This window comes from Cucurbita pepo, chromosome 14 (genome assembly GCF_057944985.1).
Source record: "Cucurbita pepo subsp. pepo isolate OVF chromosome 14, ASM5794498v1, whole genome shotgun sequence".
NCBI lineage: Eukaryota > Viridiplantae > Streptophyta > Magnoliopsida > Cucurbitales > Cucurbitaceae > Cucurbita > Cucurbita pepo.
Window position 1 is genome coordinate 10,607,356 of NC_141811.1, and position 14,784 is coordinate 10,622,139.

Genomic DNA, 14,784 nt, shown 5'->3' on the forward strand with positions numbered 1-14,784 from the left:
TATGGGCTCACCAGCTAGTTCGCACACCGCTGGGCCACTGTCCCTAGCCGGTGGGCATGCTCTAGGGGCCCACCGGGACCCGTTAAAAGTAAAACCGTCACGGCAGCGCTATGCAGGGCATAACGATCGTTGTCCTGCCATTTGGATGTATGCGTCCGTACCCTCGTGATGGGATAGGGGTATCCACCCAAATGCATGATCACACAATATGCATGAGGTCCCACTAGTCCTACAGTCATCATTTAATGAACATAACCCCATGTCACGTTTTCATGCTTACATGTCATGCTCATTCTCATTTCGTTACATATCATACATATTCCTAGCGGGGTTATGTATCATGCAATTTACCGTATTTCATGTCATACAATTCATTCAGTTACATTTCAATACTCATACAACAAGCCATAATCGTACAAGGGCACACATCGTCACATGCATTCATATCACATCAACTAAGCAGCATAAATAACATACATTCACGTCCACATGATTTCGTACTTAAGCACAATAATCTAGCATACAATGTATCATATCATAACCAAGTCATAACGTGAACACTTCATAGTCATAACATTCTCTAACTTACCATAGCCTTAATGTTCTTATACCTATCACAGACATATCATTACATGACATACCTTAGTCATATCGTCACAAGAACATACCCTAACGCTATCGTTCTATCAATCTATCACAAACCTATCCCTTTCTACCCATAACCTAACCGTATTCTTTCATTAATCTCTCCTATCCATAGCACTCCGGTATGTAACCTAACTCTAACGTTTCATGAATGTATCTTACTCCTATCGTTACATTTCGTTTTGTGCATTCTTCTCGTACCCTATCTTAAACATATCCTTGAGCACATCGTACCATAATTATTATCATACAAACCATATATTATAACATAACATAACATATAGGAAGCATATCGATCCACAGACAATTCACACATATCAATATATATGACACATACAGAACCACAGGGCACGTGTCAACATCAAATATAACCATGCCGATAGTAAGGTCACTTACTTGGCTAGCTTAAGTCGTTGTCACGTATATATCCTTACTAAAGTTCGATTCCCTCCTTTGAAATCCAAACCAACCTATGTGAGCCCATAACATCAGTTTCAAGTTTGAACTCTATACAATTATTTCTCTAATTTACCTTGTTAAAATTCTGATATTTACCGTTAGACAGAATTTAATGGAGTTTCATGCCCTCTCATATCTCCTGTTATATTTTTAAATTCTGTTTAACAAATCTTCCCTCAATCTTCCCTCCTCCTCATGGTAATTATTTTCATTCCCATTCTGTAAATAGATTCTCAGTTTTGTAAACATCTGTAAATAAGATATTAATCTAATTCTATATTTATTTTCTTCTGTAAACCGATATTATTGGCCAATTTTAATTTGGCTACTATCTTACAGATTTATGGATCTGCCAGCTAAAATTATATTGATTCTAACCTTATTTCCTATAACTTTTGATGCTAAAAAAAATCTAATTAATTGAACATGGGATTTGATTATTACATAGGAGGGTAACATAGGAAAGAAAATTTGATCCTAAATTAATTTCTTACAAGCATAACTATAAAGGAAAAGGAGTTATGAGATAGAATTTTACCTTAATAACTGACAAAAATCTCTAAATCTGTCATCTGTTCAAATACTTCTTCTCAAATTTGACAGGGTGGTTTTCTGTTTCTTTTTTTTTGCAGCGTAGATGGGCAGACGAGAGATGATTGTGGAAAGGGATGAGAGGTTAGTGGAGAGAGATGGGAAAGGTTTATTTTTTTAATTTTTTTTAATTAATTAATTAATTAAATTTATTTTTTTATTATTATAATTTTAACTATTTTTATAATTATTTTTATTCTTTATTTCTTTATTTATTTTTGGGCTATTACGCATGCATTATACATCACATCAGACTAAAAGCATACATAGCATACATTCACGTTCACATAACTACGTACTTAAGCACAATAATCTAGCATACAATGTATCATATCATAAACAAGTCATAACGTAAACACTTAATAGTCATATCGTTCTCTAACTTACCATAGCCTTAACGTTCTTATACCTATCACAGACATATCATTATGTAACGTACCTTAGTCATATCGTCACAAGAATGTACCCTAACGCTATCGTTCTATCAATCTATCACAAACCTAACCCTTTCTACCCATAACCTAACCGTATTCTTTCATCAATCTCTCATATCCATAGCACTCTAGTATGTAACCTAACCTTAACGTTCCATGAACATATCTTACTCCTATCGTTACATTTCATTTTGTGCATACGTTCCATGAACGTATCTTACTCCTATCGTTACATTTCATTTTGTGCATCCTTCTCGTATCCTATCTCAAACATATCCTTGAGCACATCGTACCATAATTATTATCATACAAACCACATATTATAACATAACATAACATATAGGAAGCATATCGATCCACAGACAATTCACACATATCAATATATATGACACGTGCAGAACCACAGGGCACGTGTCAACATCAAATATAACCATGTCGATAGTAAGGTCACTTATCTGGTTAGCTTAAATCGTGGTCACGAATATATCCTTAATGAAAGTTCGATTCCGTCGTTATCCTTAATGAAAGTCCATTGAACTCCAAGTCAACCTATGTGAGCCCATGACATCAGTTTCGAGTTTGAATTTCTACAAAATTGTTTCTCTAATTTATATTGATCCATATGTTATACTTCATGTTAACGTTAGAGTCTTTGCTTTTACCGTGTTTAATACTCTTTAACATTTTCCAGATAATTTCAATTATATTCACAATCTTCGTCTCTTACCGTATTTCTCTACTTTTAATTATCCCTGTGTTTAAGGATGACTTTTAATAACATTAAATAAAATAGGAGGAAAACTACTAGACCTCTTCAAATGCAAAATAATATCTCTTACTAGCCAAACTAAATCTGAACTTTTTTTTTTTTTTTTTCCTTTTTTTGTTTGATTAGTTAGCAATTATTTTGGCCAATTTAATTGATTCTATTTATCCTGACCATGTTTGTGACAAGGTAAATTGCTAAATAAAACTAAATAATTAGATAAAGAAAGGAGATCTGAGATATAACTACAGAGAAATCTCAAATCTTTAAATCTTGATCATCTTTGTAAACCCATCCCTATGAATCTGATGCAGGCTGTTTTCTCAAATTTAACTTTTTTTCATTTCTGTTTCGTTTTTTGTGTTGGGGAGAGATTATTAAGGGAAGTGACTAAAGTTAGTGGAGAGACGAGAAAATAATTATTTTTATTTACTCATTTATTAATTTATTATTATTATTTTTTTTACATAATAATATTTTTTTGTTTAAAATAATTTTTATTTATTTATTTATTTTTAGGTGTTACCTAATATTTTTTAACATAAAATATTAAAAGTGAAAGTCAAAATCAGCTCATTTAAAGAATCATGAATTTATAATAAAAGAACTGGTACGAGGGCTTTTGGATAACTCTACAGCAAATTCATGAGAAGAATACTATTTCTGATGGAGTACAAAGCAAAATCATGAGAGCTCATGGTCAGAGCGAACAATATCATACCACATGAGAAGAATACTATTTCTGATGGTACCAGGGCTTTTAGAGAAGTACAAAGCAAAATCATGAGAGCTCATGATCAGAACGAACAATATCATACCATTGTGGATTTGCGGATACAAAATCGCGCCATTACCAATGGGCTGATTAATCTTTGAAATCGCAGGCCGTATGACCCAAATTAGAAGCTCATCAATCCAAGGACGATCACAAAGCCAGAAGCCCAAAGGCGCCAGCGACGATCATCGCTTTCAGGGCACAGGAACCAACGCTCTGGTATATTCATTATTCAATTATCTTGGTAATTTTTCCTCCATTTCTAAATTCTACGCAATGGTGTGGCTTAAATTCACCATCGCGCTGTTTTTTATTGTTCGATTCGACGGTTTTGGGCCTTGATTTCCACAGAAGAACAGGGCTTTCAATTGGTGAGTTTCCTCCGTCATTTTATCTCCACTTTTTTCTTATACATGGAATATTGTTTAATCCAGTTTCAAATAGTTTCCTACTTCAACTCATTACAAGATGTGTTGAGAACTTGAAAATCCAGTTTAGTTTGTCTGAATCTCTTTGGTACGAGGCCTTTTTGAAGAAATCGAAAGCAAAACTATGAAAGTAAAGTAGTGATTCCTAGAACTTAACCTAATCTGTGTGCTGTAAACTGGAGTCTCATTTCTTCCTAAATTGGCTGGGAATGGTGTGGTTTTATCAGCTATATGTCTTCATGTAAAGTTGTTCTTCATGGGAGAAGTATTCAAGCCTTCTTCCATTGGATAGGAGAGAACTTTCTCTGTGAACAGAGGGTAGATGAAGCTCTGATTGTGCCTTGAAAAATATAGTTTAAACCATGGTTTCACTTGCACCATCCATACACATTGATGCTCAAGCTCTTTCTTGTCTGTCCATCAAGTGTTCAATCAAAATTAACTTATAAAATGTATGGACTCTTGATATGAAACAACTGAATTTCATTTATATCTTGTGTTGATGCCATATATCAAATCACTGTTAAACAACTTCTGCGTTGTTAATGTGAGATCGTACATCGGTTGTGGAGGAGAACGAATCACTCTTTATAAGGGTGTGGAAATCTCTCCCTAGCAAACACATTTTAAAAACCTTGAGGGGAAGTTTAGAAGGGAAAGCCCAAAGATGACAATATTGGCTGATGGTGGGCTTGGACCGTTACAAATGCCCATCGCCCTGCCATTTGTAACAACGTCTTCTCTTTTGCTTTAAGATCCATGAGATTCAGAGAGTTAGATAAAGTCTTACTGGGTGGGAGCTCTATCTACTCGTCTAGGCTGAGTGGCTTCTATTAAGAAGGTCGGGATTCTCTCAAAATAGAATGATTAATATCCATAGAGATGGCTATGTCCCAGTTCTTCTTTTGTATGAATGAAGGCCGTTTCCTTCAAGACCTTCTCTTGTATGAATGAAGGCCGTTTCCTTCAAGACCTCTGGCAGGCAAGTCAAGCCATTATAGGCTAGTCTCCTAGAGAAAGCGGGAGGAAGGAATGAAGTCGATCTATTTTGGTATTTTCTGATCTTTCTGTGAAAGTTACTTCAAAACTATATCCTAACTATTGACATATCCTTGCCAGAGTGGGAAGGCATGGCAGCACCAGCAACAGCAGAAGTTTGTGATACAAATGCAGGACATATCACAAGCGGAGGTCTCCGAGTACTGCAAGCGTCATTCGAGATTTACGGGACGGGTAGTGACGGTGAAGGCGTTTGAAGACAATGTTTTGGTGAGAGAGGTTCTTAAGGGTTGGTGGGAGTCTGATTCATGATTCATGAAGGAGAATGGTTGTATTGGTGATGGTGATATGCCATTTTAGTGTCCAAATTTGAGCTGTCTGTATGAATAGATAGCCTGATTGAGTATCATACACAAACCCTCTCTATTGGCTCTCTATTGCTTCTTCTTTAGGACTTCTTGGCTCTCTGGTTGTTGACTTCCTTCCATCTGTACAGATTCAGTTATGTATTTGTGATTCTAAATGAAAGGAACTTTCGGTTCGACCAGTCGGACCAGTTCGACCAGTCGGACCAGTTCGACCAGTCGGACCAGTTCGACCAGTCGGACCAGTCGGACCAGTAGGACCAGTCGGACCAGTCGGACCAGTCGGTCCAGTGTTGAAGTTTCCCCATTTTAAAAATGTCAAATAGGTTCTTGAATTGTGTAATGTATTTAACCATTTTTTAAATTAAATCTATAGGGCATAAAATATTAAATTTTTTTATTTTGTGACTATAGATTCATAAATTTTTTTAGAAATATATATATATATATATAATAATTATTATTATTTCAAAAAAAGAGGGAATAAATGGGCATATATTTATTGAGGTTGCCATTTTTAAAAGTTACAAATAAATTTATTGCATATATTATTCTTCAATTTTGTCAAAAAAAAAAACTTCAACGTTTTAAACCTTTAAATTTCAATTAATAATTTGTTTTTTATTTTTTGTTTTAATCTTATCCAAATTAAAAAATTAAGAGAAATAAATTTTTTTTATTATTATTTTGTATTAATGTCATTACCTTATTAATTCAATTTCTAAATTTCAAAATATTACATTCTTATTCTTGAATTTTGAATTTAATTTTTATTTACTCCATAAATTGTTATGATTATACTTTTATTACTAAATAAGTAATTTGTTTTAATTGATTAATTCAAAATAATTATGATGTGGATTTTTTCGAAAAATAATGAAAATTATTTAAAAATTAATTAATAAAAAATTAGCACAAACAAAATAGACATATAAACCAAATGAAATTTGAATTTGAAATTAAAAAATAAAAATATAATATTTTAAAATTTATAGACCAAATAAAAATTAAATTCTGAGACCAAAAATGCAATTTTAAAATTTTAAAATTTATTATTTTTATGGAGAGATGGTTGGTGAATTAAATGATGAGTTTTAAATTTGCATTATTTAATATTTAAGTTATTTTAAAATAATGTTGCTTTTAAGAAACATTATTATTATTCAAAACTTTAGTCAATTATATATCATTCATCCATGAATGAAACTGCCCATAAAAATAATATTCTATATTAATTTTTTTATTTTTATTGGTTAAATGACCAATTATACCCTTACATACATTATAATCAAATATCCCGAAGAGAAAATAAATAAAGAATAACAGTCTCCTGATCCTCTCTCTCTCTCGTATTTGCAACAATAATCAAATTTCAAACGAACTGAAAAAGTATCGCAATCACTTTCTCAATCCGAAGTTCATTGATTCATGGCAACAATCAAGCCCGAATGGTTTGCAATCGAGTTGATAGTACGATGCTTTATATATAAACGAACATAAAGCTTAGAATTGAAACAAGATGGCTACCTTTCGATCAAAATGGATAGCAAGTTTAGAGATACCGATTAGAGAAAACAAGATGAACTCATAGAAATTTGAGTCTAAGTTGGACCTTTTTTTAAAGCCGAGCGTTGCAGTAATTAACGGTTGGATTTGAAATAAATAGGAGTTATAATATGAAATCTATGTACAAAAATGTAACCGACTATATTTAATGTATAATAACAAACTTTTGTAAATTTTCAAAGGGCACAAACTTAGATTGAAAGTCAATAATTAACGGTTCGATTTAGCATACTTTCGAGGTAAATAACAAGACCACGTCGGTTGGAACTCTGATACCATGTTAGATAAACACGACTCTCCAGAATCGTATGATATTGTCCACTTTGAGCATCAACTCTCATGGTTTTGCTTTGAGCTTCTCAAAAGGCCTCATATGGAGATAGTATTATTTGATTATAAACCCATGATCATTCTCTAAATTAGCCGATGCGGGATTTTCATCCAACACATATAATCCTGAAATTCTCCTATCTCATTTACGACATGGTTACGTTACTTATTCCTTGCTTCTTACGAATGAAAACTATCTCCATAGACCAATACGAGTCATTCTATTATGTTTTTTTTTTTCTCACTCACGTGCATCTCAAGAAAATTCTTAGAAGATCACCCAACATAGAATTGCTCAAAGTATTTCTTACAACGAGAGGTATCACTCTAGGCTCGTTTTGGGAGAGGTAACGTAACCATGTTGCAGAGGATGCAAAAGAATGCCAAGCAAATCAGGTGCCGAATTCATATTACAAATCCTATGCATGGATAGTTACCGTTTATACCATATATTTTTTTTATAACTATTAATTAATTTAAATTTTAAGTCTAACGAAACTCTAAACTTTCAATTTTTGACGGGTCGTTAAATAAATAAATAAAATAAAATAAAATAATCATTAATATATTACATTAAAAAAAAAAAAAAAATCATGTAATTGTAAAACGGTCGCAAAGTGGGAGTAGTTTTGGTAAGTAGTTGGTAATAATGGAACATAGGTGACTGCGTGTGGTTAACTATGTGCTGAACACCACGCGTAGGCTTCCCACGTGACGCGTTTACATGTGGCCGTTCATGCAAGTTTGGTGACAGTACGTGACGTTAGCAAGAAAGGACAGAGACTTGGTCCGAATTTCCAATTCCTTTTTTGACCGGGTCCGACCGTCTTGCCGACCGGACACACAAACAAACAAACAAACACAATTTTTTTTTAGGCTAACTAATAAAAATATATTTGATTTTTTAATTTTTGTCTAAAAAATAAACAAAAAAAAAATCTAAAATATATTCTTAAACTATTTTTTTTAAATACCCTTAAAAATAAAAAAAATAATCTTCTTTTCTTTAATTTAAAATTATCTTTATCGACCACATTTAAAAATATTCATAAACTTTTAAAAGTAACATTAAAAAATCTCTAAATAATATATGAGAGGTTGTTAGACGGTTTTCTCGTCTATTTATGGATGGTAAAAAAAACTTAACTTTTTTTACCAGATAAATGGTGTTACTAACGTTAATTTTAAAATTTCTGATAGTAATGGTAAATATATTTTTGAATTTTTAAAAAATTTGAAGGGTATTAATGAAATTTTGTAATATTTTAATTTTTTTTTAGTTTAAGAGAATAAAGTATAAAGTTTTAGGATAATTTATTAATTTAGTTATTTTTATTAAAAAGAATTCCTTTATTTTTTATTATTGTTACTTTGTAATGTGTGAATTTATTTATTTTTAAATAAATTTTAAACTCAAAATTTTCACAAATATTTGTCATTTTTAATATATATATTTATATATATATATATGATGATTTGTTGTGTTCACCGGCTGTGTCGTTGTCCGGTGGGAGTTGGGGTAAAACAAAATGCTCAACTTTCTTTTGATGGTGACATTGCTTTTTATGGAATAAAGTATTTTTAATTTCTTTCATTTTCATTCTTTCAATCATTGTAATATAGAACATATATATATATATCAACTTTATATTTTTATATATATTCTTTGTTTTTTTTTTTGTTTTTTTTTTTTTTTATTTTGGTTGGGTTGAATTTTTAAAAAATAAAAAATTCGGGTCTGATTCATGAGTTGACATTTTTTTAATCAGGTTGAATTGTAATTCAACTGATTAAAAAAATGTCGACATTTTTAATCGAGGTTACTACATGTATAAATAGATTCGTTACTACATGTATTTCACGAGAGATTTTCAAATGAATTTAAACTCTACTTCAAATTTTTTATAAAAACGCTAAAACTATAACTTTGGAAGTTACGAAATCTAACCCCAACTCGACAATAAAAAGAGATGTTATTCAACTAAAAAAAATATCTAAAAACTACCACTTTATGGTCTCTACATCAGAATCTGTTGGGATAGAATCTATGATCCCAACAGCAATCTCTTATCTATATCTGAAAAAAATGCTAAAAATATATGCTACCTTAGGACCGTTATAGTTACGGCTGCCGTTCACCGGGGCTTCGGTCGCCGGCTCCCCTGTTATCAGGTCACCAACTTCCTTGACCTTCCGGCACTGGGCAGGCGTCAGCCCCCATACATGATCTTACAACTTTGCGGAGACCTGTGTTTTTGGTAAACAGTCACCCGAACCTGGTCGGAAAATACTATCACATGCAATGTCTATCATGTCAAGTGGGACTTAAAATCGATGTACTGGGTTTGTGTTATATTTTCATTTTCAGGTAAAATTGAACGCACAGTATTTCTCCACACAAGGTACATGTAGACCCACTACTCAAATATCGTTCTCGTAAACCTAGATCTGACTATGAGCTTGCGCACGCTTAACCGGTTGAAACGAGAAGTTTCAAATGAATTCAGGCCGGAGATATTCTCGGTTTAATTATTTAAAAATTAAATATAATTTTAATTTTGACTAAAAGAGATGTTAATTATGTTGGTGGTTGAATATCTATTTTTTACCCAACAAACCTCCCTCTAGGGGAATATTTATTTATCCCTTCTAAAGAACTTAAATTAAATTAAATTAAATGTTTTTCAATTATTGTAATATAAATTAAATACTTTTTCATTATTTTTTTTTTGACATTTAATTACATCACTCTATTTTATTCTTTAAATTTCAAATTAAATTTGTAGCTAAACCTAAATTTTTATAATAACTTTTAAATTATTTCATATTTACAAAATAATTAAAAAAAATAACTTTCACCTCAATTTACACAACTCGAACCACTCGAACCACTCGAACAAAGGAGATATCGTTTTTTTAAAGCTCTTATACCCAATTTCCGAGATATGATGACTAAAAATTTATATTCTCGATAATGATTATGGGTGTTCAAAAAATTTCATGACGTAAGAAACTCGATCAACTCAACCCAATATGTATGATTTGGGTCGGGTTATGAATTTATTTCGATTGAGTTAAGTTCAAATAAATGAAAATTCTATGAATTGACGTGGGTTCCTTGAATTGAAAAAAACTAAATTTATTGTAATTTTTTTTAAAAAAATACAATTATATACACATATTTATTTAATTTGCATTTAATTTTGTAATTATTTTAATTATTTATTCTCCAAAAACTCTAAAAAAAAAAAAAGAATATAATTATTTAAAATATATATTTAAATTGAACGGTATAAAAAATAAACAGATGTTTTACTCTTCATTAAAAATAAAAAATGAATAAAATGACTCGAACATATGAACCAACCCAGCTCAAAAAAGTTACTGTTGGGTTTAAGTTAGGTTCATTATTTAACGGTTTAAGTTGAAAAAAATTACAACCCGAACAAATTTCACATCTATCAATTCCCGATCTCGACCCAGACCCAGCCTCTAGCAAATCGTAAAAAAAAATTTAAAATTTAAAGAAAAAAAAATTATATTTAAAATCTATAGGTTACATGTGTTAGGGCATTGACCTAAGACATCTATATTACATTATATTTGTATTATTGACCATTCCTGTTTAATTAAAAATAATATTATTGCTGATTTTAAGGCACCAAATCAATTCCATTATTGTATATTTTATAAATTAATTAATTATTTTTTTTCTCTCCCATTTTATTTTGACGAAAAATTTAAGAAAAAAAAAACACCCACAAAAAAAAAATATTAATTGAGAGAAAATAATACAAAATCTTGGAAATAAATATTTTTTTTAAAAATATATATTTAAAAAATGGGCCCTTCAAAAAAGGATATATTTTTTAAAAAATGGAATAATTTAGTTTTTTTTTTTTTTTAAAAAAAGAAGACAGACAATAATACAAAAAGAAGTTTTTGGAAATAAATATATTTTTTAAAAAAAATATTTAAAATTTCTTTTCACTTTTTTTTTTTTTTTTTTTTTTTCTTTCTTGAAATTCAAAGATTCCGTTCCATTTCCTGTCGTCCAAACATAATCCCTTCTCTTCGCCCTTTTCTCTTCAAGAGGGGTCCGACCATTTTTTTTTTAATCTTCGTTTCTGGGTTTTTGTAGCTCTGTAATTTTGTCTCCAAATACAAACACTCCACTCATGTTCATTGTTCTTCATCAATTGGGTTTTGACCACAATCACAAAACGCCAATTTGAGACAGACAAAAGAAAAAGGGGAAGAACAGCCGCAGGGATTGTTGATTGTTTTTTTGTTTTTGTTCAATGATCCCTAAACCTTGTTTCATCTTCTGGGATTTTGCCCTCTTTTGATTTTCGATGTCGGAACCCATTTCTTGTTCTTCTCTGTTTTGATTTCCGTTTCCGACCGCCAAATCACTCAGGTAATCCCTGTCCGAATCTGTTGTTTGGTTTTCTTAATTCTGTTCTGTTTTTGTGATGGCTTCGATGTTTTATGCTTAGATCTTTGCGGGATCTTCGGATCTGATATCATTTTGAATGTTTTACGACATGTTTGATATGTCTGTTTCTATCGATTTTCATGTTCTTGGTGGTTTCTGGGGTTTGATTCTTAAACTATGCTAGCAATATCAAGAACAGACAGACATGTTGATGTTCTGTTCAACATTTTAGCTAGCTTTGTTTCAGCTAAGCTCTGTTTATGCTGTGTTGTTTGGGAGCTATGATTGATCATACAGGGTCGTTCCATCTTCCAAATCCAATGAAACTCCTGATTTTGTTGTGAAGAAGATTAGATTATCTGCTGAACTTCAAATTGTTGAACGATTTTGCGTTGTTTCTTAGGATTCGTCGAGATTTTCGAGGTCGGGATCGATCGAGTAGTAATGGGGAGGAATGATGATAATGTTGCTATTATTGGGGATTGGGTGCCTCCAAGTCCCAGCCCAAGAACCTTCTTCTCAGCAATGCAAATGCTAGAGGAGGATGTTGCTGGTTCTAGACCCACTGATAAACCCGAAAAACTCTTTCTCGGGTCTCGAGAACACACGGTGACTGAAAACGACATTGCAAGAGGCGGGATCCCGGGTGTTAACTCTGGCGATCGGTCGACGGAGTTCGGTACGGTATCGGAGCAGAAGCGTGGGGGACTTGTGGAAAGGATTGCAGCAAGAGCTGGATTTAATGCTCCAAGATTAAATACAGAGAACATTAGATCAACAGAGGAAGTGAAGTCTCCTTACTTGACAATACCGCCTGGTTTGAGTCCAACTACATTGCTTGATTCTCCAGTTTTTCTTTCAAATTCATTGGTAAGTTGAACACTTGATTTATGAAGTTTATATCTGATCTTCATGTTAAATTTGTTTATACTTGTTGTTCTTCATCTGTCTTGTTGCAGGCTCAGCAATCTCCCACAACTGGGAAGTTCCCGTTTGTAGCGAACGTTAGTTATCGAAGCTCGACGATGATGTTGGAGGCGAACAATCGAGGCAACGACAATCCGTTCGATGATAATAGTTCATCGTTTGCTTTCAGACCGAGTGTGGAATCAGGATCATTTTTTCATGGTGCAGCAAGCAAAGTAATTTCGCTTCCACAATCTTGTCCAAGAATTGAGGTTCCGGGTCTACGCTCAGAAAATTCTTATCAACCCGAAAATAGAATCAATCATCATCCTCAAATGGGGCTCTCTATGTCGTGCACGGAGAGGGACGATGGGGGTAAGAATGTGTTGGATGATCAAAGACCCTTTGATTCTGTGTGTGGTAGTGGTGGGGGTGGTGGTGAACATTCTTCACCGCTCGACGAGCAACCGGATGAAGGGGAGCAACGAGGCACTGGGGATTCGATGGCCGGTGGTGGTTGTGGTGCACCCTCGGAGGATGGATATAACTGGAGAAAATATGGACAAAAACAGGTTAAAGGAAGCGAGTATCCTCGGAGTTATTACAAGTGCACACATCCGAACTGTCAGGTCAAGAAGAAGGTCGAGCGATCTCATGAAGGCCATATAACAGAGATCATCTATAAAGGAACGCATAACCACGTAAAACCCTCACCGAATCGACGAGCATCGGATTCCCATATCAATATGCAACAAGCAGGCCAACAGAATGCCGAAGTTCCCCTGTGGGAAGATTCACAAAAAGGGACTCCCGATTGGATGCATAGCAACCTTGAGGTGAGTTCTTCAGCATCATTGGGTCCTGAATATGGCAATCATATTGAAACAGTTGAGGCCATTGATGCCTCATCCACATTCTCTAATGATGAAGATGAAGATGATAGAGGAACACATGGAAGTATAACAATGGGATATGAGGGGGAAGGAGATGAATCCGAGTCGAAGAAAAGGTATAGCCATCTTATTTTATGAATCATATGAAAAGAACCATGAAATTTAGCTTGGGTTTGCTTTGATATCTATCAGGAAACTCGACGCCTATGTAACGGAGATGAGTGGGGCTACTAGAGCTATCCGTGAGCCTAGAGTTGTTGTTCAGACTACCAGTGAAGTAGATATTCTCGACGATGGCTATCGTTGGCGTAAATACGGACAGAAGGTGGTGAAGGGAAATCCGAATCCTAGGTACATCAAATTCCATGTTTGTGTGCGCTCTCGTCCTATCACTAAGTTTTATCTTTGACAAAGTTGCTTGTGTACAGGAGTTACTACAAGTGCACGAATCCTGGCTGCACGGTGAGGAAGCATGTCGAGCGAGCGTCACATGACCTGAAGTCAGTGATAACCACATATGAAGGAAAGCACAATCACGATGTTCCTGCTGCTCGCAACAGCAGCCACATCAGTTCATGCACATCCAGTCCAGTAACGGGTCAAAACTCGACCACTACTCATGCTCACAGGCCAGGGCCACCGCAGTCTCAAAACAACATGCCAAGATTCGAAAGGCCAGCCTTCGGCCTTGCTGGAAGACAACCGATGGGCACTGCCCATGCCCATGGCTTCGGTTTTGGTATGAACCAACCTGGACTGAGAAATCTAAACCTGACCATGACCATGGCATCAGCTGGTCAAGCCAAGCTTCCTGTTCTACCAATGCATCCATACTTAGCACAAGCACACAATGTTCATGAAATGGGTTTGTTGTTGCCTAAAGGTGAGCCCAATCTAGAACCTACATCTGATCTTGGCTTCAACTTTTCCAATGGTTCAACAGCGTATCAGCAAATTATGAGTAGGCTTCCACTTGGGCCTGAGATGTGAGTTTGTTCTTATTTTACCTTTTGTTCCCAATCTTTGTTCTCTAGGAAACTAAAAGCTCTTACTGGTGGTACACATAGTTATCATAATATGAATACACATATATGACGATCAACGTGTCGATGAGCAACAAAATTCTTGTGGAAACAGTTGATTTATGTCAATATCGAACAAAAGTTTTAGAACTTTCTTATAACTTTTT

At 33.7% G+C, this 14,784-nt stretch overlaps 1 protein-coding gene and 1 long non-coding RNA gene across 2 annotated transcripts; both read left to right on the forward strand.

The window, feature by feature from the left end:
• The first annotated feature begins 3,901 nt into the window (after window positions 1-3,901).
• On the forward strand, window positions 3,902-5,847 carry LOC111810478 (uncharacterized). The gene is made up of 2 exons (XR_015411656.1): window positions 3,902-4,041; window positions 5,218-5,847. It is a non-coding gene; the product is annotated as an uncharacterized LOC111810478 (long non-coding RNA).
• A 5,555-nt stretch (window positions 5,848-11,402) lies between these two features.
• On the forward strand, window positions 11,403-14,767 carry LOC111810774 (putative WRKY transcription factor 2). Its single transcript, XM_023697557.2, has 5 exons — window positions 11,403-11,778; window positions 12,200-12,666; window positions 12,756-13,711; window positions 13,788-13,946; window positions 14,024-14,767. The coding sequence occupies exons 2-5, from the start codon at window positions 12,241-12,243 to the stop codon at window positions 14,583-14,585; spliced, it is 2,103 nt and encodes a 700-aa protein (XP_023553325.1). The 5' UTR covers window positions 11,403-11,778; window positions 12,200-12,240; the 3' UTR covers window positions 14,586-14,767.
• The last annotated feature ends 17 nt before the right edge of the window (window positions 14,768-14,784 follow it).